The sequence below is a fragment of the Apiospora kogelbergensis genome (genome assembly GCF_038363985.1).
Source record: "Apiospora kogelbergensis strain CBS 113332 chromosome Unknown utg000003l_segment0_segment0, whole genome shotgun sequence".
Classification (NCBI taxonomy): domain Eukaryota; kingdom Fungi; phylum Ascomycota; class Sordariomycetes; order Amphisphaeriales; family Apiosporaceae; genus Apiospora; species Apiospora kogelbergensis.
Window position 1 is genome coordinate 588,523 of NW_027117420.1, and position 20,345 is coordinate 608,867.

Consider the following 20,345-nt stretch of genomic DNA (forward strand, 5'->3'; position numbering starts at 1 on the left):
AATTGAGCAAGGAGGCGGGCTCACACTCTTCGTAATCGCAAACCAGCCATATAGCAAGCCTTGTTCTGATCGTGTAGCTGGGGCGGAATCCAATTAGCCGTACAGCCCGTCCACTCCATTGAGTAGGACTTTGTTGCCCATGATGCCGATCTTAGACTCGAAGAAGCACCGTCCCTGAGCGCAATCCGCGTGGAAGACAATGGCACTGCCATCTTGGAGTGGAGTTGCACCTCCAGGGGCTGTCAAGCCAAACGAGTCCATAGTAACCACCAGAGGTCCGCTTTCGCTTCTAGTGTAGGGTCCGCGGACACTCTTCGAGTAAGCATAGTCGACATTGTAGGTGGGCGACGTGAAACAACCCGAACTGAAAAACATAACGTAGAGCCCATCGGCATCGCGGAAGATGGCCGGGGCTTCCACCAGCGGGCCGTCTGAGGAGATGCGGTCTAGTATCTCGATTGGCTTGCCAATCTTGGAGATCAGATCGGCACCGACCTCCTGCAGCAGAATCGGTGTTGGCACAAAAGGCTCTACGCCATTGTTGCAACTGCCGCCGTGGCCGATAGAGTTGCCGTCGATCTTGTAGACGACATAGTGCTTTCCATCCACATCCGTGAAGCCTGAGGGGTCGATGCTGCCTCCTTTGCTGAGATCGCAGTCAAACGGCTCAGCCGATGGCGTGTAGGGACCCAAGACTTTCGTGGCGGTGGCCGTGCCGACGCAGTGGAACTTCGGATTGGACTTGACCTGGCCTGAGAAGTACATGACGTAGGTGCCATTGGCCGTACGCCGGACATCGGGTGCCCAGGTATTAGTGTTGGTCGTCCAGGCGCCGTTTTTGGGCAGAACGTCGATGTCAAGATACTCCCAGGGCCCGCCTGGTGCGGCAGCCTTCGCCGCCTGTACCATCTTGCCGTTGCCGGCAGTTGCGAAGGCATACCACTGGCCGTCCTTGTCTTGAAGGATAGATGGATCTGGGAAGTCCTTTTGGATGAGCGGTTTGTCCCCAGCACGTTTCCAGAGGTGCGATCCAGGTATCTGGGGAAGAGCTAGTGCAGTAGAGCAAAACAGCAGAGGTGCCGCGAAGCGTAATGCCCAAGAAGCCCTCATGGTGTTGAAGTAGGATGCGTAATGGGTTTCAAATAGGCCGGGCCTCTTGTATTTAAACTGGGTGTGATGATGATGATGATGAACGCCTGTCTCATCTCTCGCACCACGCGTTATATCCAAAATGATTTGACGAAGTTGTAGGACAGGATCTGCTGACGGCCAAGTGAATATGAACGATAAGAGCTAACGTGGTAGTCCGTTCCTTTGTCGAACAGGGCAGCTATCAATGAGTGAGAGAGCGAGGGAGAAAAAAGTCAAGAGATAAGTATCGTCAGTGTTCAAGGCACATCCAGCGAACCTTTCCCAGGAAAAGAGAAGGAGAGGGAGGCAAGATGGCAGGGTATGGTAGGAGTGGGCAAGGCCTTTAATCTCAGCGCAATGGTAACGGGTGAGTCGGTTGCAGATATCAGTCAAGTATTATATATCCGCCATAGTCTGGTCCGTCAGCCGGGGAACAAGCAACCAAGGGCAGGTTTGAACGAAGCAGACGAGCCCTTAGAATGAACTTGATGTACACAGGGATCAAGTCGGTAGTGTTACGGCTGGGGTGATATGGGACTCCTGCCCAGTCCCCCGTACGCCGAGCCCCATGGCCTAGAGGCAGAGACGATTTGTGAAAGATGGCGATCGAGGGCAGCGCGATTGGGTGCGTCCTCTCCATCTCGTCCATGGCGCATGTCTCTCAGTGTGATGAACTCAATGCGCACAGGCAAGAGAAGACAGGCAGGGTGGGGCCTGCACTGCCCGGACGATGGAGCGTCATTCGTCGCATGGTTTTTGGTGCTCGAGGCAATTTGCGTCTGGCTCATGCTCGAATGCATGGTTGTCCGACAGAGCAGGTTCAGGACTCGGGTGCCGCTCGGGGACTAGGCACCTTGCACTAGGGTTGGCTGCTGTCGTCGAACCTCCTTTTCCCTCTTTCCTTCTGCTGTGTAAGGGTGTCTGCTGTGTGCTGGTGACAATTTGACATGTCTGGCAACGCGTTGTAACCCAAGACAGCTCATACCGATGTTTCACAAATATTGGACCAGCCCAGTTGGAAGATTCGTTTGAACGGATCAGCTGGCTGGCTGCGTAGGAGGAGGAGTGGCAAGGCAATGGGAAAACGGAGTTTGGTTCGGTCTGATCAAGGTTGAGGCGTTTGAAGAACCCACCTGATAACATTGGAATATGTCCGGACTCGGGGATGTTACGCGAAACGGCCGGCAGTTACTTGCCGTTGATGGCGTGTAAGCGTGCATTTGCTGAGGATGGCAGGTTCCAAGGCCGTTCTAGAAGAGCAGTGGTCCGTCACAACCTTCGCCGATCGTTACTTCCTGTCACCAGTCACGCCCAGCTTGCCAGGCTGACTGGAGCCCCGAAACCCCAAACCCAAAACAACATTGGGCTGCTTAAGCGACCGGCAAGCCGCCGTCTGGGCGATCACTCTCCATAATACATACACGAGTGCATGGCCATGGATTTGCAGATTCGCACGTACAGCCCTCTTTCTAGATTAGATTAGATGAAAATAAAGATTGTTCGTACGAGGGAGGGGGAGGATATGCGAACGGCTATCGGCCTTCCCGTTCCCTGAACTTGAGACGGCCCGGAAAAGCAATGGGGTTTGGTTTAGTGGTTTACTACTCTGTCTGAACTACTTGTAGTTTGCACGATTAGTGAGACCGGTGATATGTCAACTTTCCTACCCAACACATCAGATGATGATTTTCAGATGACTAATTGCTAGTTTGATCAAAGCTCAGTGGTTCTGGCCTGGTCGGATGCAAGTCGCTATCTTCCTTTCTCCGTTTTCTACGGGAGTTGTCGTCGTGATTAGCAAGAAGCACGGTTCGGATGCGGAATTTATCACGAGAGTTGACAGGTTCTAGATCTGGGCCAAATTGTCGACTTGCTTGGGTGAAGGGTGGGAGGGGAGGAGGCCAAGAATGACAACGGCCTGGCGGCTAGCTTGTCCGACTTTCCATTTGACGACCAGGCCATGTGAGTAGAGATCGCAAACCGGCCTGTGGGTGCGCCGCGTGGAGAATCCAGGGTCCTGCTACAATGCCCGCACAGACGCCACGCACGCAGGCACGCAGGCACGCCGAGTTGCCATGCCTCCATGCGGTGAATCTCTAACATGGTCGGGGTGGCTTGGCTATCAGATCGTCGCGTTCCACCTCGAGCATTTATGCATCTCAAGGGCCTGGGGCCTCGCGTCTAAAATGTGAATACCCTTACCCGTTATTCAAGGATAGGCACGATGGGACATATGCCGTTACAACCAGCCCTTATCGAAATGTCCATGGGTGCGTGGATGGGTAACGGAAACACTTGCCCACTCGGAAATTTTGCAATGTTACTAGGTGTGATGATCGTAGATACATGTATATAATGCATGCCGGGCTGGACGGGTACATATGTAACCTGCTTTGAAGCCAAAGACATGCCCGTCACACTTCAGCGCCAGCAGGTGCTCAACAGAAATATTCACAGGTGCCAAGGAGGACAGCATTGTCGACATGCGAAGTTGAGACGATATCTGCACTCAGCTGAAGATTACTACAGATCTACGTATTACAACGGGTGATCTCCGTGGCGCCGCAGTTCACGAACTCAATTCCACGAGTTAAAGCATGGAAGGTACCCCATGAACTTTAAAAAAATCAGATCAAGAATGATGTCAATCAATGCAACGACTCTAGGTACCTATTGGGCCCGACTTAGGCAATTCTGCGGCCTCTGAAAATCAAGATGATGAAATGACTATGTATGAAGCAAGCCGAAACGCCTTTTCCGTAATTCCTAGCACTATACAATTCTGCAGAAAACGCCCATGTGCCTACATACTGGGCACAGTTGTTCGACACACGACTTCGCCCAGAAACCACCAGACGTCATAAGCACACGACAGCAGCCGCCGCCTCAGCACCTTGTCCTTGGCCTGAATTAAGGCGGTCCAACGGGTGGTCGCTTATTGGGCGGCTTCTGACTGTTCGACCATGTTCAGATGTCCTCAAACAAGGGAGAACATCGTAACGTGTTACTAGTTGTTTCGGTTGTCATGTTCCACAAGATGGTCTTGAGTTGATAGCTCAGTCGGAATCCTCTTCGTCACTGTCCTTTCCTCCCTTGGACGCGCGTTTCGCCTTCTTGGCCGCCTTCTTCTCGGCCTTTAATCGCTTGCGCTCTGCCTTCTCGTCGGCTGTCTCGCCGTCGTGCTTCTTGCGCTTCTTGTCTTCCTTCTCAGCAGACTTGACTTTGGGGGTCTCGGCAGCCGCAGGTGCGGGAGCAGGAGTAGCAGGCGCGGGGGCCTCGGACATGGCAACATCGCCAGCTGGCACGGCAGAATCCTCGGCAGGGGCATGGAAGTCCTTGTAGCCAGACTTCCACTCAGCGGGAGTAGACTCGTTGGGGCGGCCGAACTTGTCGAGCTTGCCGGAAGCCTTCAGCTTCTTCTTCTCGGTGGCCTGGGGGCCAAGTCCCCATCGGCGCGGGTACAGGTCACGCTCCATAATGCAGCGCTTGACCTTGGCAACAACACCGTGGTCGCATGTTCCCATCTCGACAGTGGACATCTGAGCAATACCCAGGGCAATGGCCTCACCCTTAGTGGTGATCAGAACAACCTCGTCATGGACATCGATGTTGGACTCTGGGAGTAGATTAGTGAATGATCAGGTATAATAGCGGGAGTGAGACTATGCTTACCATAGCGAAGAAGACCAGGCAACATGAGTTTGGCACCGTAGCAGATGGCGTTGACTGTTGAGTCCTTGACGACAATTCTCTTGTAACCAACCAACAAAGTCTCCAAAGGCTTGATGATCTTGCGGAGGTACTTCTCGTCACTCTGGTTATCCCTCATCCACTGGGCATCCAAGACATCATGCAGGGTGACCAGGTCATCCGCCTCGGACATGGCACCGGAGCGCACACGACGGAGCTCCTGCATGTGTCCACCAACTCCGAGAAGCAGACCGAGATGGACGCAAAGGGTTCGGATGTAGGTTCCGGCCTCGCAGGACACCCAGAAAACGGCAAGGTGGCGGTCATTGTCAAACTGGGATACATGTTAGTTCTGAATTGTTTCATCGAGATGATGGGTTGCACAAACCTCAATGAGCTTGGACTCGTAGACAGTTCTAATACGAAGAACTCGCTTGACGGCAGAGATCAAGGGGCTACAGTACTGATCAGCAAGATTTTCGTAGATTGGGCTAGTTATGCCATCGAGGGTTTGCTTACGGTCGCTGGAAGAGAGAACCAGTGAGGGTCTCAAGAGCACGAGCAAACTGCTGCTCGCCTCCGGGCAGAGAACCGTGCAGGCGGCACACGGCAACGTATTCCTTACCGGCACTCTGCTGACTCTTGACAAGACGGGTAGCACGGTCGATGGCCACAATCAAGCAACCAGTAACCTTGGGATCCAAAGTACCACTGTGACCGGTCTTCTCGACGCGAAGGATGCGCTTGACCCAGGCGACGACTTCGTGGGACGAGGGGTTCGAGGGCTTGTCGAGGTTGATGACACCGGAGCTCACACTGTTGGGCACATTTAATTAGCAGGGAGTCCGGCTTGGATCGTTCCGACATTGCCTGTTCGCAAGGTCGTCTTGAGGGCGGTGGCTTCCTTACTATGACTTCAGGTCGCGGTTCAAGGGCGAGCAGCCATTGGGGATGGGGGTGAAGTGGCCGGTTCTGACAAGAACTGGAGTTTTCAGGTCAGCTAATGTTTACAAGTTACGATTGGGCAGGTGGTAATCGCGTACGCTTGTCGTAGTTCTTGAGCAGGAGAGGAACCTGGGACCAGTCGACAGCCGGCGCAGAAGACTCGGGCTTAATGACAAAGGACTCCTTGCCCGCAGGCACGAGAGCGTTGTTTGCCATGATATGTCGGCCGCTAAATCTACTGAAGGGGAAAATAAGATATGCGGGCGACAGTAAGGCGGTGTTGTTGTACGGATACTTGGCCGAGTTACTGAACTTTTTGTTCTGCACTTGAGACTCGGAACTGTCTGTAGCTCTCGAAAAAAAAGTTCCAGATATTTTTCCTGATGTGGGGCACGAAGTCCATCAACCAGCCACAAAACAGGCTTTTTGTAGCTTAGCGCCATGCCGCTAATCAAGCTCGCGCCTCACTTCGCGTTATGATAAGCCGTTATCTCTTATCAGTTTTGAACATGGTCTAATCAGATGGGTCTCTGAGACTTGCCCAGGATAAAGTAATGCAGACGACACCAGCGGCTTTAAATTATGTTCTAGACATGATTGTCCTTGTTGTATACAGAGTATAGATTTATTGAGAAAATGTCAAGTCCCGACCCTACATAGATCTGGCTACGCGTTGCCTCTAGGAATGTCACACGTCAAGTGCTTATGTCTTAATATATCAACGAACTATCTCTTCAAAACTTTATGCCTCGCAACAAAACGCCCCTGAACTCCATACTGGTATCTCCTAAATCACATCGCTTAATAATGAATCCCAAATCCTGCGCTCTCAAGCTCGCTTGTTCATATATATATATGATGGTCCCTATGTGTGCGCGTGAATGCCCATGCACTTATTCTCGGCTACGCCTGCCGTATCCGGGGTGCTCCAATACTGGTGCAATATTCTGGTGGTATTGCTGGTGCTGCTGTGGTTCGTGGGTATAGCCACCAGCACTGCTGATCCCCTCCTGCATTTCGTATGCATCGGCGTTCTCATACCCATCATTATGCTGCTGCATCCTGTCCTTCCCCTTTTTGTCGCCCCAGAAAGCATTGTTACCATGTTCCGAGTCGGGACTGATGGCGACACCGATGTTGTTGTAGTTCTGATGCTGGTGAGTTTTCTCCGTAGGCCAGCCCCCGTGGTGACCGTCGGTGGCACCGGGAGGCTGGCTGACCCCGCTGACGGGGCTTGTGAACTGCGAGCTGTAGGGGGAAAAGTACCGGCCCGGGTACGTGTGTTCAGTCGCGGCACTGACGGGCGACTCGTCCCAGTTGCGGAAGGGACGCTGGCTGACAGGCGAGCCATCCCAGTTGCGCAAGGGGCGCTGGCTTACGGGCGTCTCGAACATCTCGCCGCCACTTCCCGCATGCGGACTGGGCCAGGTCTTGTGCATGGCCTCGCGCTTGCTGAGGTACGCCTTCCGCCGTCGCTTCCCGTTCCACACGACGCAGAAGCCCATGATGGCGAGCAATGCCAACACGCCGCCAATAGCAATCCCGACGATCTGGCCTAGGCTGAGAGGTCCTGCGGGCCCATGGTTCCGAAATTCGGATGTTGCTCGGGGCAGAGTCACGTTGACGAGGTCTGTCTCTGAGAATAGCTCGCCTTCTAGACTGAGAGTGATGCCTGCAGAAGGTTTCATTGTGCATGCTCCATCGAGAACGTTGATATCTGGTAACGTTGTCAGTGGTGCTATGGGCAATATGCAGATAAGGGGCCAGCATACAGTTCCTTAAGAAATGGCCACCATCCAGATTTTGCAAGCATTCGCCGCACTTGGCCACCTGAGAACTGTCCCACGTTGAACAGTATCCGAATGCTGTCGAGTTGCTAGCCAATGCATTGTATTCGATAGAGTCCTTCAGTAGCCCACAGGCAGTACTAATAAACTACAATTAGCATATCGGCGACGTCAAAGGCAGGCCTTGTTATAGGGACGTACCGAGTGATACATGGTGTATCATCAAAGACCCCATTGAACAAGCAACCGTCGACAGCATGCCGCATATTCACTAAGTTAGGGAAAGCGATGTCAGCATCGTGCAGCGGGGGATACGACCTCGGCCTGTCTGCGCCAGGCAGAGATCCATACAGACTACTTACGAAGAGCAAACTGCAAGTCCGTTGTATTCGAGCCATGGACCAGGGTAGTGTAAGGGCTACTCATCTCACACCCAATACATGACTTCCATACACTCCCAGCACTCGCGCCGTAGTCACTGCGTGTGCACACCAAATCGCCAGGGGTCGTACTGTCGAGAACATTGCCGCACTTGGTTCCACAAGGCGAGTTATTCGCCACCAGTACGGCGGTCGACAACGGCGCAAGCGCAGCGAATGCTAGTAGGCGACCCATGGCGTAACTGGAGATTTTAACGACGATGCTTATGCTTTGGGGTCGGGGGTCGACTCGAAGGCTCCAGTAACAAAAGTATCTCTCTCTCAGAACTTAAGATAGAGTGGATAATATGAGGAGTGCGATTGTGTGGCACGTTACTCAACACACTGAAGTGGTGATTATCAACTGTGGCTAGAAAATTGATAGGAAAAGAGGAAACCGGTGTGTCACCATACGCGCAACCGAGGCAGAGAGCCGATAACGAGAGCGAGCGGTGGCGACGTGTTTATAACTTCATCTGCATTTGTTGACCATGGTACGAGGAAGGTAGAAATGCACACGGCGTGGTATCCAATATGCCGGGTATGCAGTCATCAAACAACACCTCGAACGAGGTCAATGGAAGCAGATGACGAGCCAACAGCAGTGGTAATACACAGCAAAATGTTGCGATAGACCCCAGGTGGGGCTGGGGGGTGTCGGCCGGGCACGCAGGGCAGAGCAGGGGAGGAGGACCATCACAAATGGTCACAGCCAGCTCGTCCTCCATTGCCGCCCCGTGATTCGCCAGGTTCGACATGTTCCTTGAAAAAGTCTGCGGGGGCGGAATGAGAGGTGCGAAGTGCTGACCATTGATGTCTCTCAGCACCTTTTCGGTTCTGCATCACCCCTGCATGCCTTGTACAGATTGGGCCAGAGGTTGGCTGGGTCCTTGCGGCCATGGCTGTCTGATTGGATGTGTCTTTAGTGTTGCCGCGGGACATAGCCTCCACTCAGAGACTCGGGGCTACAGGCAGATCGACGGAAAACTCCACCGTGCCTCAATCCTTGTCGAGAGAACTCGTCGAGAAGTTAACCTAAGAACCAGCCACTACGTTCGTTGACTGCAGCCGGCTGTCGGATGTTCATGGCTCGACGTTTCTCCCAGCAGCCCCAGAAGCGACCTGTCTGGCTGACTTTACGGCCCCAGGGCGCCGGGAATGTTCGTACTCCTTCGATCTCCGTCAGCGTTTCCTAATCGACTCGGTCGGCACTGCACTTGCTCGGTCCCAACTCGTGACAAAGCCACCCGATGGCAGGCACCCAGCCGCTGTCAACCCTCCCTACCAAAGTGCCGGGACTTTCTAATGAAACCGTTGGGCGCATCAAGTCTTGAATACCACACGAGGGAGCCAACTGCATTTGCTGGGCGGCTAGCATCCGCCATCGGATGTGCTTGTCTGTGAACTAATAGCTAATCTACGACGCTATCCCCAAGCTTGGCTCAAGATTATCAAAGGCACCATGTCACCCTTCGCAGATGCAGTACTCTGCTTCATCCGTCATTCGGTCCCATTTTGAACATCGCATGTTAGCAGACCTATAATAGCGTCAATATATGTGAATGTGATCAGGTCAAAGTGAGGTATCAACAGTTTAAGGGGCTCTACCCCTACACGAAGTTGAACTCGGAATCCTAGACGCCCGTTAAAACAGTAGGTGGCAAGCATCCATGCTAGCAAATAATAGATCGGTCAGTCAAATACCATCTCTTGGAAGCACCAATCAGAGACCGTAGGCTGAATCTCGGAGCCATTGATTCATAATCTCATACAAGCCGACACCACCATCTTCCGAAGCGGCTCAACTCCTTCTCTACCCGAACACTTCCTTTTTGGGTATGCAAGCGCGTAAATGAAACAGAAACGATGGCCACGATATATGCCCATCCCAAGGGAGCATGATCCCAGGCTGAAGAACGCCTACAATAACGCACGCAGCGCCAAATTCGCCACATATGCCTGTAAAGAAAGCCCTTTATCTACCATGCCGCCTATATACATGACGCGAGAGCCTCCCTCGTGAGTGATGCGTCTGATCTTGGTCCACCAGAAGAGTTATCTGGCAGCACCATTGCCCTGGGTGTAAGTGGAAACCCGCGGCTTCGTCGGGGCTCCAAGTCACTAATGCCCGTGCCTGGGGTTTCCGGGCTCGTGATTGGCGGGGGAGAAAATGCTTGGACTAGAGTCCGCCATGTCCTTTGGCGAGAAAAGACCAGGGATCAAAGAAGGTGACTTGGATTCTTCTCTCAAAGCCCGCCGTGATCGTTCTTTGCGATACTTGCTGTGCTGGACAGGAACGACGGCTTGGTGCTCGACAATACGGGTTGGGCTATGCGACTGAATGTCTGCCCGTAAGTTCTTGATGGCTTCCTGGCGAGAACGCGGTGAAGTAACGACCGAAGTCATTTGACTTAAGGATGACTTCTCTCGGATACTTCTAGGCGTGCTAGTGTAATGGCCGCCGTCCACATGTTGCCTGCTGCGGCTCCCCGAGTCCGCCTCCCGATATTCTGACGCCCGTGCAGAATCATACGGATCGTTACGTCCAGTGCGTCGCGAGTGTGACCTGCCGTCTTCGTGGCTGGGGTTATCGTGACGCCGAGATGTTGAGCGAGACGGTGTGTTCGAACTTGGACGGCTGTTTGACTTCTCCGATGCTGACCTGATATGTCCACCAGAACGTCCGTCCTTGCGCACCGTTTGCAGGACGACATAGTCGTCGTTGTCAACATGACAGAGCAAACTATCTCGCTTTGGACCTTTCGTGTTTCCCTCCTCGAATACCATGAGATCGGCTCCGATTTTCTCCAGGTCAGGAGACGCTCTACCCCGGCTTCTAGTATCTCGATTCGCAAGATCGTCTGCCTGCACGGACTGGTTATTGCGGCTCTGGCTTCTTTTAGGCGAAGCCGCTCCGATCGGTTGCTCTTGATGCAATGACTTCTGGCGATGAAATTGTGATCTGGAATGAGCGCGCTCAGTAGGCTCTTTACTACTGGCAGTCCTATTCCTCGAACGACTTGAATCTCGAGATATTGTAGGCAATGGGCGTGTGACAGCTTCATCCCTCATGTAGCTTGGACTTTTGAATGCCTTCACCAAGGACGAAAATTCGGTAATAGGTTCCGAGTCAACATCGGTCAGGGAATAATCTGACTTGAGATCCTCTGAGGCATTATGGTTTTCGTCGAGGTTCTGAGCAGAATTTCCACTTCTTGATACGCTGTGCGAGCGTATTTGAGCCATGATCTCACGAGGCAAGGGTTGAGACGATAACCATGAAGTTATCATCGAGTCCTCTAGCTCGGCGTTGAAAGATGGGACTGTCTGTTGGTGTATCACATCCGCCGGCTGTCTATCCATTTCGAGCTCTGCCTCGATAACTTCGTCTAAAGGCCCATTGGTACCCGAGGTCTTAGGCTCAGAGAGGTTAGTATCATCCACCTCGGAGTTGTCTGGCTCCGGCATATCGGACTCCTCGTCGATATCGTCCGGTATAGAAGGTAATGAGTCGTCACTGTTATCAACAGAGTCTTGCGCTTCGTCCTCTGGGCGATAAACCATTTTTGCATAGCCAGGTTTCGATGTATCGACCACGAGCAATTGCTTCTCGCCACGACCCAGAACACCGTATACTGTAACCTCGCCATTCTGGATACCGAGCACCGCACTGGTCCCAGCGTACACGACATCATCCTCAATGCCGGAACGATTGGCAAAAACCACGATGACTTCATCACCACTTTCGGATCGAATCAAAGGTTCCATTCGCTTTACCCAATACGTCAACGTCTCCATGTCGGGCTCATGAGGCCTAGTACTGAACGTATTAGAATCTTCGCGAGTTAGCCATGCCATTGAAATGATTAGGACGTTGGCTGCGACTTCTAAGGCATGAGCCGAGAACTCGAATTCGTCCCACGGAGCTTCAAATTTGTACGGGCTTTCCCCAATGTCAGCAAATCAGCTGAGACATATAGTCACACCGTTACTCACTTAATATCCATACCTAGATCTATTATTAGTCATCGACTCACTATTCATATACTTAACAGTTCACTTACAAATACCCAAAGCGATCTTCCCGACTCCTGGAAGGTAGCCCTTGTAGAAGCCTTCAGGGCCTTCAAGTGCCCACGACTCGTCTGTATAGTATAGATGAGTCTTCCGGTAATGCGCCCAAGTATCTCCCTCTCGGTTGACTACAATGAGCGAGTTGTAGTACTCTGGTGATGTGGGCCATTTGTGGGAAACATCAGCCTTCTCTGGGTAACCGACAGCGACGGTACAATCGTACTTGAGGGCCACCGTCCGAGCCCAAAGAGACGAAATGCCGGCACCAGTTGGTTCGAGATAGGGGTATATTTCGTGCAGCGACTTGAAGTTGTAACCTGAAAGGGTCAGCACATGCCGAAATACTTTACCCCTGAACCGGCAGCCACTTGGCAGAGATGGTAACTAATTCTTGAAATAGCTTGAAACCCCGTCCAAATACTTTATAGCATCATTGCGTTCGAACCAAGATACATACCTGAGAAAGCTAGCTCTGGCAAAATGAGCAGATCCAAGCCTTCGGGATTCGCTTGACTCAGGATCTTATCGGCCCGGCTGAGATTATTGTCGACATCTCCAACCTGGGGAGCGAATTGTAGGCACCCTATCTTCATCCTGAGAAATACACCGTTGTGACCGGACCGGTAAGTAGATGAGACGGTCGAAGTCAATGGGATCAATGCGCAAAATACGACAAGCTGACACTAGCGACTCTTTCGTCCCCCGCAGTGGCTGAGACGTTGTCGGCGCCGGGCCTTTGCGTGGTATCGAAAAGGGAAGCAACAACACGGGCAGATTCTGTACCGACTGAACAACAAACAACGGACGACGATGTAATCCTAAAGGGACCGCGTGGGAGAGCCGGCAGTTAAACGGTATTGACGGTGCATGATCGTAGTGAATGGATACATGTATGTCGATGGCGGATAGATGCAGGGCAGCGAGTGGCCTTTCTGGGTCTCTGGTGGGGGGGGCAATGTATAGATAGACTTGGCTTGGGATTTGAGTGGGTAGGGCGGGTGCTTAGGGGATCACAGGCTCTTACAGGCTCTCACGGCTGACAGCTTCTGATTCCTAGTGCTTTGGTTTTCGCAGTCCCGTTTGAAAAATACTCTACTCCCTCGGCACTAAATGTATTTCGCCCAACTACAGACGGCTGTTAAGCGCCGGACCCCTTGGGCCCCTTCGCCTACCCGGGGCCGCCTCCTACTAATAGCAGCTTCAATCACCAATCCCGTATGCATGTTCCCACGTGCAGGAACAGGCTAGTAGCTCGTTCCATCACGCTTTAGCCAAATTGATCGCTGGAGAGAGTGTCTCTATGGACTGAGTTCTCGAACTTTACCAGACCCTGGTTAGCTGCAGACAAGCTTAGTGGCGCCTGTTCCCGCAGGTCGCAAATGTTGGTTATGATGGCATCACCACCACCACCATCCACCATCATGCCACCTAACCACCCAACTTGCGGTGCCATTATTTCCCTTGCAGCATGTTGGCTGAGTTGTCGGATATCGGTTATTCGCAACAAGAACCTGGCACACCGGCCATTTTAACCAACGTCGCGAATAATCTTGGCAGCTTGCATCTACCATCTACCAGGACTTCTCCATTAAGCCCGCATACGTCACGCATCGGCCGGCCTTAAACCGCATCTACGTTCTGGCATCAAAGAAGTACTCGATAGGCAAGTATTTCCCACAGATATCACGCTCGTAGTCGCAACTGAAACGCTCTGTCCCAGTCATCGTAATCTGGGGCTTCTTCAGCAGCTATAGCCAATGAACCAGTTCATTTCACGGATGGTTGCCGTATGATGGAGTCCGTGTCTTGCCATTTTTGGAAGAGTTGGGGTTGGGTAAATCCCATTGGCTTGGCCCTTAGGGTAGTAAAGCACCTGGCCCAAGCGAGCAGCCCGTTTCCAAGGCCACAAATACTGCCGAAAAGCAAATGGCTGGATGGTGGAAGATGTATCATCTAACGCCAAGGAAGGTCGCTGGACACTTGCACTCTGCAGACTGCGGTCGAATCTGCAGTATAACCGCACTGTCGCGGCAAGCAAACACCAGAAGAGCCTCATACGCGGTTCACTTGAAGGTCATGCATGGAACATGTTTCTATCGGCCACTCGAGAATACATTAACTGGGTCGAAGGAATCTTAAACTTGCACCAATGCTGCCGCCAGTGTTGATAATAAAAGTATATCCCCAGTCTTATCAGTTCTATCTCTACCATAACTTGATGCATTCATTATCAACGCATCGGCACACGTTCCTAATGAGAAAGAAACGAGTGAGTGAGGGCCTCGTTAGACCTAGCACTGACACGGAATGGCTAGGGAAGGCCCTTTCATATCCAGATTCGCGTTCTGGTTCACGTGGTCCCAACCAAAATATGCATTTCTGTCCCGCGCTGGACTACATGAGCGAGATTAGCGTTGTTCGGCACCCTTGTTGGTTGGGTAAACTTACGATACAAGAGTCATAATGCCAGCATCGCCTGTCGAATTGTAACCCCAAGAAACAGTATAGTTACTGCTATCGCACTTTTGGCTGTACCATGCCCAAGTCGAAGCATCAACTCCTTTTGGGGATTGGAGTTTAAGATTGCAAATCGACCCAGTCGCCGAGCCGTCCTGGATGTTGAAGGACATGGTAACCGTAGTTTTGGCGTGATTGACATCTACGAGTTCGATAAGTTTCTCTACCGAACTCTATTGAAAGAACATGGCATGAGTGGTGGTTGCTTACTTCGAATGACATCTTCGACCAGCCACGCTTCGGGCTGGGCCTTAGCAGCAAAAGACTGAGATGGCGCTCTGTCGCGAGTTTCTGCAAGCCTGCGCTTCTTCACGGCCCCGATTGGGTAGGCGCTCTTTGTTTGTGCGGCAATGTCGTTCCTCGCGTCGAGATCCTGGTCGCTGAAGCCATAGTAGGCCTCTGAATATAAGGGCTGGTTGACGAGGACCAGCACCGTGAAGCCCATGTCGCTATGCCCCGTGTTGGCTTGCCATATATCGCTACCCTCGCAGTTAACCTGCGTCACGGCGGCCAGGCCACAGTCCCTGCCGGGATCGCTGTGAGCCGCGAAATCGCAGACGATGGGTGTCATGTCAGTCTCATCTCCGATGCTCGAGTTGCCATGGATGTTGAAGGTCCAGTTACATATGGTATTGTCAGCAGAGCGTATCCTCTGCGCACTCGAAACGGTCCACTCGCCGATTGACTCGACAGACTCTGCGACTGGCACAAATAAGGCAAACAATGCGAAGATGGCTAGAGAGATGCCAGAAGCGAGGGTATAAAGGATCATGGTTTCTATGACTGGACGTTTCCTTCCAACTTTGGACGCAACTTCTTGATGACCACTTCTAATGCTCTTCTGACTAGCCGAGTCATCAATGTTGTCATTTTCCACCCAGAGAACTTGATATATATATAGTTCTTTTCTGCTTGAATGGAATCCATTTGATACTAGATTATCTTTATAACTGAAACCAACACCCTGTCGACTACTGCGCACACCCGCGTTCACTAGACGAATACGGAGAGAAACAGAAAGCATCCGACTCCATCACCCGTCCCCTCGGTATATTACCTCACACCGAAATAACAAATCTTGAACCATTTCTATGTTACATGTCCAAAGAAGGTGGAGGGGACTGGAGCTGTGGTATTGTGGAAGGGCTAAGGTAGCATGTGTCAAACTTCAAAGGCAATGCCAACACGGCCCTCGCAATCAAACTCAATGATTCTCGACTACGCGTTAGATAGATGACGACAGCTCACCGACAATACAATGAGTGCCTGTCACTCCTCAATGGGTGAGACGGTCCTATCTATATCTGTTTGCTTCACTATGACCAGCAAGGAGCCTTGCCACACCATCTGCGTTTGTCTTTCATGTTCTGAGACAAGATCAATCAAGATAATGCAAAGCCCCTTTTGTTCGAAACGGAATCGAGAAACTGTCTTGGTGTCTTGTTACACGTTGGGATGGTCTCGGTTCAGCACTAGGCGAAGGACATATACCTCAAGCAACGATACACAACGACTCACACGTGCGGTTCATCGGCCAGGGTGGGAAGGGGAAAGGATCTAACTCACCCGCTTCAGGTGTCACATGATGCCCAGCTCCCTTGTTTGCTATCAACAGCAACCACACCACATACATGACTATCTTACAGGTGGTGTCGCTAAAGCTGATAGATGGCTCTGTCAGATGAACCTTCGTGTCAGCGCCAGCACCCTTGTGTGTGTTTGCGTGCGCGCGGCCGGAGTCTACTGCGAGTATGGTGGCTCTATCTTCCCATACATGTGCTCGATTGCAAGGCTAGTCAGCTGCGAACACGTAATACGATCCAGAATAGCTATGGCCCAGCTGAAGTTGGAAAATGGTAGTTGGTGAAACCAAGAGTGACGGCCATCAATGAGAAAGTCCATCCGATAGATAGTCCGAGTCCAGGTATGATGAAGGTCGTGGAACCCCAGCGGACTAAATAAACATTGGGGCCAGCTCACGGTTACATTGGGAAAGGATGTCACTGACGATTGATCTTGTTCTGCTATACCAACTGCCACGAACCATTTCCCTGGATAACCTGCTTGCCGTCCAACCATGCTCACAATGGGTGCCAATGATCTGCGAAGACCTGCCAAATTCAGCGAAAGACCGTTTTTGCGCACTTCAGTTTGCATGCAAGTATGTATGCTGCAGCCACTGTCACTATCACAACCTATTAATGGAGGTGCTGTCAGGGATAACAAGCGCCAAGGCAATGTTTCTGTTCTTCCCTTCTAGAACAGCCGCGCTCTGTAAATTCTTATTGGAATTTGCCGGGTCGTCCGCTCCTTCAACCTAACTCATGCGGATTGTGCTGTTGTTGACCGATTTAAACATCAGATTGATCTCTCTAGCTCACTCAGCTCACGCACCAACCCGTGCTTTTCACCGACATCTGCGAGGCGGTCCACGGACCTGTACGTCGCCAAAAATCGAAAATCTGGTCAGCGATCGGACGCTTGCACTGCACTGGAAATAAAAATGAACATCATCCGTCTTACGCACCGGAGAGGGCCTTGGCGGCAGCTCTCCACATTCATTGGATCTACTTGACTGCAGGTCGGCAGCTGGGCGGCCGCATGGGTGGTCAGCGCCTGGACGGCCATTCACGTCGCTCGAATGTTTCGACTCGACCACTTATTCCGGTTAATTTGTTTCCCACCCACACACGTACCCAATCTTGTCCCTCTCCCCTCTTCTTCCCTACCACCACCGACCATCCCCCCTGCAAGCCCGCGCGCTGCTCATTCTTGTCATCCAGCGAAGAGTATGCATGGATCGAACCATGGTCTTTGGCCGAGCTGGGCGTTGTCGCTCTTCCATTGGCCGACACAAGGCAACCGGGTCGCGTCTCCATGCAAGCCAAGCTCATTTCAAGAGGTTCCGGCCTGTACGTTGACCCCGTCTGACGAGACAGCTAGATAGTGGCAGCCCTCTATTGGCCAGGCGTTTGCACCCTCTTCATTGGCTGCTATAATCAGCATCCTTTCCCACATCTGCACGCTGTTCTTAGCTCGGGCTAGAGTAAATCGAGTTTGGCAGCATCTCCCGGGATGCTACCCCGACGATGGCCCAACATGTCTGTTCTAGATAGAGCCGCCTGCCTGCCTTCGCGCCGCCGGCGTTTAGATTTAGGGTGCAGCAGGGCGACATATAGTAAGAAGACAACCCCAGATAAATCAGCTGGTTGCGTTGGAAAGAAACTTCCGATCTTTCTATATATCCCTTGGCGGCGTTGTTGGGAGTTTTTGTTATTAGTTATTCCAAATATCACGAGAATCCCCAAATCGAATAACCTCTAGATGGTAGATGCGTTGATGGCTGGTCTGAAACGTCTCCATATAGTTCACTCCGCCTCCGCCTCCTCTCAACTTCTCCCCTCCACTTCCTCTTTGGTATTTTGATGGTTCGAGGTATGGCTGCTAGGCCAGTCTACTTATCGTGGCTGTGTCTGTTGTTCCTGTTCCAATGCCGAGTCACCCTTGCCTTGGAGGTTACGCCAGGATCAGCATGTGCCGCGTTATGTCTGAACAACCCCGAAAGCGATCCTCTCAACCCTGCCTCATCCTGGACCGGCCCATCAGATGTCACATGCAGCGATGACGAGTACTCGACGACCAGCGCTGGTATCAAATTCAAGAACTGTTTGGATTGCCTAAGAGATAGCAGGGATGCGAAGAACGGCGAGACTGATATGTCCTGGTTTTTATGTAAGAGATGATCCTTGACCTTGTGTGTGTGTGCGCGTGCCTTTGTGCAACTCGGGTTTATGGATTCCAAACTGATGTTCGAGCAAATCAAAAGACAACCTGAGATACTCGGTCAATGTTTGCTTATATGGGTTCCCGAACGTGTCGAAGCCGATCTCGTCGCCTTGCGATATCAACTATGCATGCGAGCCACTCAAGACATCTCTACGGACAGGAAATTTGGTACCGAACAATGGAACCCAACTCGACTACTGTGATGCGGATGGGGGCAAGTTCATGGGACCCAAGTTAGGCAGCTGCCTGCAATGTCTGCAGGCGAGCACGAACCAGGAATACACGGCGAATTGTAAGTCTCTCGGGGAAATTACTGTAGCCTGTTGGCAAGATGGTTGACCGATAATTTATAGTCATGATTGCACTCAAGGCTGGCTGTGAGCAGCGCCCGAAATCAGGGGGTTTGCTTGGACTCGGTGGCAACCTCTTCGCCAATACGTCGATCAGCATCACAACGCCGCCGGTCAACGATACAGACCTGAAAACTGACCCGTCGCCGACAGGCATGACAACCGGCGCGGTGGTAGGGATCGCCGTTGGCGCAGCCCTGCTCTTCCTCGGCGGTTCTGTGCTGTTTTTCGTCTACTACCGGAAGCAGAAGAAGTTGTACGGCGACGACCTTGGCTCCGAATGCGACAATCTCCCACGGGGGAGGAGCAGCTGGTGGACACCAGACACCAATGATGATGGGTGGTGGTGGCGGATACAATGTATTCGACCTCAAGCGGCACTCGGCGAGTAATTATGAGCTCAGGACACATTCACAGCAAAAGGGATACGGCAATAACGCCGACTACTATGACGAGATCGAGAAAGAGATGCAAGCCACCCGGCATCTACCCAACTACAACTTTGACCCGAACAACCCCATGCGCGGGCCTAACGGCGCACTCCCTACGCACCCGGCCTATATCCCCAAGCCCATGAGCCGGGCGGCTAACTCGCGCGACTCGACGCCAGAGCCGCCACGACCGGCTGCACAGCCGGCACAACACCAGCTGGATCCCTACGCAGCATACCCTTACATGAACGCCGCGCCCGCGCCCGTGCACGCCCCGGTCTTGTCGATACCGGCATCAACGCATCAAGCGCAACATCATCGAAGAACAGCTTCGATACCACCGCCGCCGCCAGGCCCGCCACCATCACAGCAGCAACCGCAACAAACACAGCAACCCGCACAAGCCGCCGAGCGTACAAGCCTCTTACCCAGCGCTCCTCCGCCCCCGCCCCCGCCGCAGGCGCCCCGTCTTGCGCTCCCCTCATTGCGCAGGCTGCGCGTGCCCAAGAAGTACGCGCCGCCGCAGATCACCGTTGAGGAGCCGACGCCCGTCTCAAGCCCCTCAAGCAACGAGGTGCCCATTGGGCTCGAGATCTCGAACCCGCTACCGCAGCACTTGCAGAGGTTTGCTGACGAGCAGCATCCCAGGGCAGGAGAAAGAGGAGGTGCCTCCTCGTCCGCTTCCCAGCAGCGGCCCACCACACTCTCGATGGCCAACAACGGCGGGATTCGGCAGCAGCACGCTGTAGACCAGCGGCAGCGGAATAACAGTTTTGACTATGTGGAAATATACACTAGTAAAAGTGACTTCTACGGGTAAAACCTGTTTGCATTCTTTGGGTGGGATTACTTTGCTACAGGCGTACTTGGGGTTCTAGGACATGGAAAGGGGGGCGCGAGCTTTGTTTCTCGTCAATTGCTCGTTTAGGGGCCTGCACCAGTCATGGAAAGATGATCTCAGGATGGATATACCAATTATAAGATAGTAAGTTTAAATAATGATATTTGCCACGGCATGTACATATAAATGACGGACAGGTGGCTTTGATCGGTTCAAAAGCCTGTTAAGCAACACGTTCTTTCCCAAGCTTTGCAACCATACAACAGGTTCGTCTACCTTCGCTATGCGAACCTGAATCAGTCTTGACTACGAAGCAACTACCTAACTTGTGTTACAATAGTCCTGCGGTCCTCAGCATGCATAAGTACCTGGGA

At 52.3% G+C, this 20,345-nt stretch overlaps 7 protein-coding genes across 7 annotated transcripts; 2 read left to right on the forward strand and 5 right to left on the reverse strand.

Moving 5' to 3' along the window:
- Window positions 1–93: 93 nt before the first annotated feature.
- Window positions 94–1,110, reverse strand: PG998_004874 (glycosyl hydrolase family 43 protein; the record flags this gene model as incomplete). Its single annotated transcript, XM_066871692.1, has 1 exon — window positions 94–1,110. One exon carries the CDS (start codon window positions 1,108–1,110, stop codon window positions 94–96), a length of 1,017 nt encoding a protein of 338 aa, XP_066731789.1.
- A 3,077-nt stretch (window positions 1,111–4,187) lies between these two features.
- On the reverse strand, window positions 4,188–5,982 carry PG998_004875 (uncharacterized protein; the record flags this gene model as incomplete). Its single annotated transcript, XM_066871693.1, has 6 exons — window positions 4,188–4,747; window positions 4,804–5,155; window positions 5,210–5,276; window positions 5,341–5,637; window positions 5,731–5,803; window positions 5,865–5,982. The coding sequence occupies 6 exons, from the start codon at window positions 5,980–5,982 to the stop codon at window positions 4,188–4,190; spliced, it is 1,467 nt and encodes a 488-aa protein (XP_066731790.1).
- A 677-nt stretch (window positions 5,983–6,659) lies between these two features.
- On the reverse strand, window positions 6,660–8,168 carry PG998_004876 (uncharacterized protein; the record flags this gene model as incomplete). Its single annotated transcript, XM_066871694.1, has 4 exons — window positions 6,660–7,483; window positions 7,539–7,693; window positions 7,755–7,824; window positions 7,916–8,168. 4 exons carry the CDS (start codon window positions 8,166–8,168, stop codon window positions 6,660–6,662), a joined length of 1,302 nt encoding a protein of 433 aa, XP_066731791.1.
- A 1,925-nt stretch (window positions 8,169–10,093) lies between these two features.
- PG998_004877 (uncharacterized protein) lies at window positions 10,094–12,639 on the reverse strand (the record flags this gene model as incomplete). Its single annotated transcript, XM_066871695.1, has 4 exons — window positions 10,094–11,915; window positions 11,969–11,981; window positions 12,037–12,363; window positions 12,504–12,639. The coding sequence occupies 4 exons, from the start codon at window positions 12,637–12,639 to the stop codon at window positions 10,094–10,096; spliced, it is 2,298 nt and encodes a 765-aa protein (XP_066731792.1).
- Window positions 12,640–14,337: 1,698 nt separating this feature from the next.
- On the reverse strand, window positions 14,338–15,335 carry PG998_004878 (uncharacterized protein; the record flags this gene model as incomplete). Its single annotated transcript, XM_066871696.1, has 3 exons — window positions 14,338–14,440; window positions 14,495–14,705; window positions 14,774–15,335. The coding sequence occupies 3 exons, from the start codon at window positions 15,333–15,335 to the stop codon at window positions 14,338–14,340; spliced, it is 876 nt and encodes a 291-aa protein (XP_066731793.1).
- Window positions 15,336–16,649: 1,314 nt separating this feature from the next.
- PG998_004879 (uncharacterized protein) lies at window positions 16,650–17,494 on the forward strand (the record flags this gene model as incomplete). The annotated part of the gene is made up of 3 exons (XM_066871697.1): window positions 16,650–16,724; window positions 16,940–17,002; window positions 17,153–17,494. 3 exons carry the CDS (start codon window positions 16,650–16,652, stop codon window positions 17,492–17,494), a joined length of 480 nt encoding a protein of 159 aa, XP_066731794.1.
- Window positions 17,495–18,000: 506 nt separating this feature from the next.
- On the forward strand, window positions 18,001–19,950 carry PG998_004880 (exo-alpha-sialidase neuraminidase protein; the record flags this gene model as incomplete). Its single annotated transcript, XM_066871698.1, is given in 4 exon segments — window positions 18,001–18,295; window positions 18,390–18,641; window positions 18,703–19,087; window positions 19,104–19,950. The coding sequence occupies 4 exon segments, from the start codon at window positions 18,001–18,003 to the stop codon at window positions 19,948–19,950; spliced, it is 1,779 nt and encodes a 592-aa protein (XP_066731795.1).
- Between the last annotated feature and the right edge of the window lie 395 nt (window positions 19,951–20,345).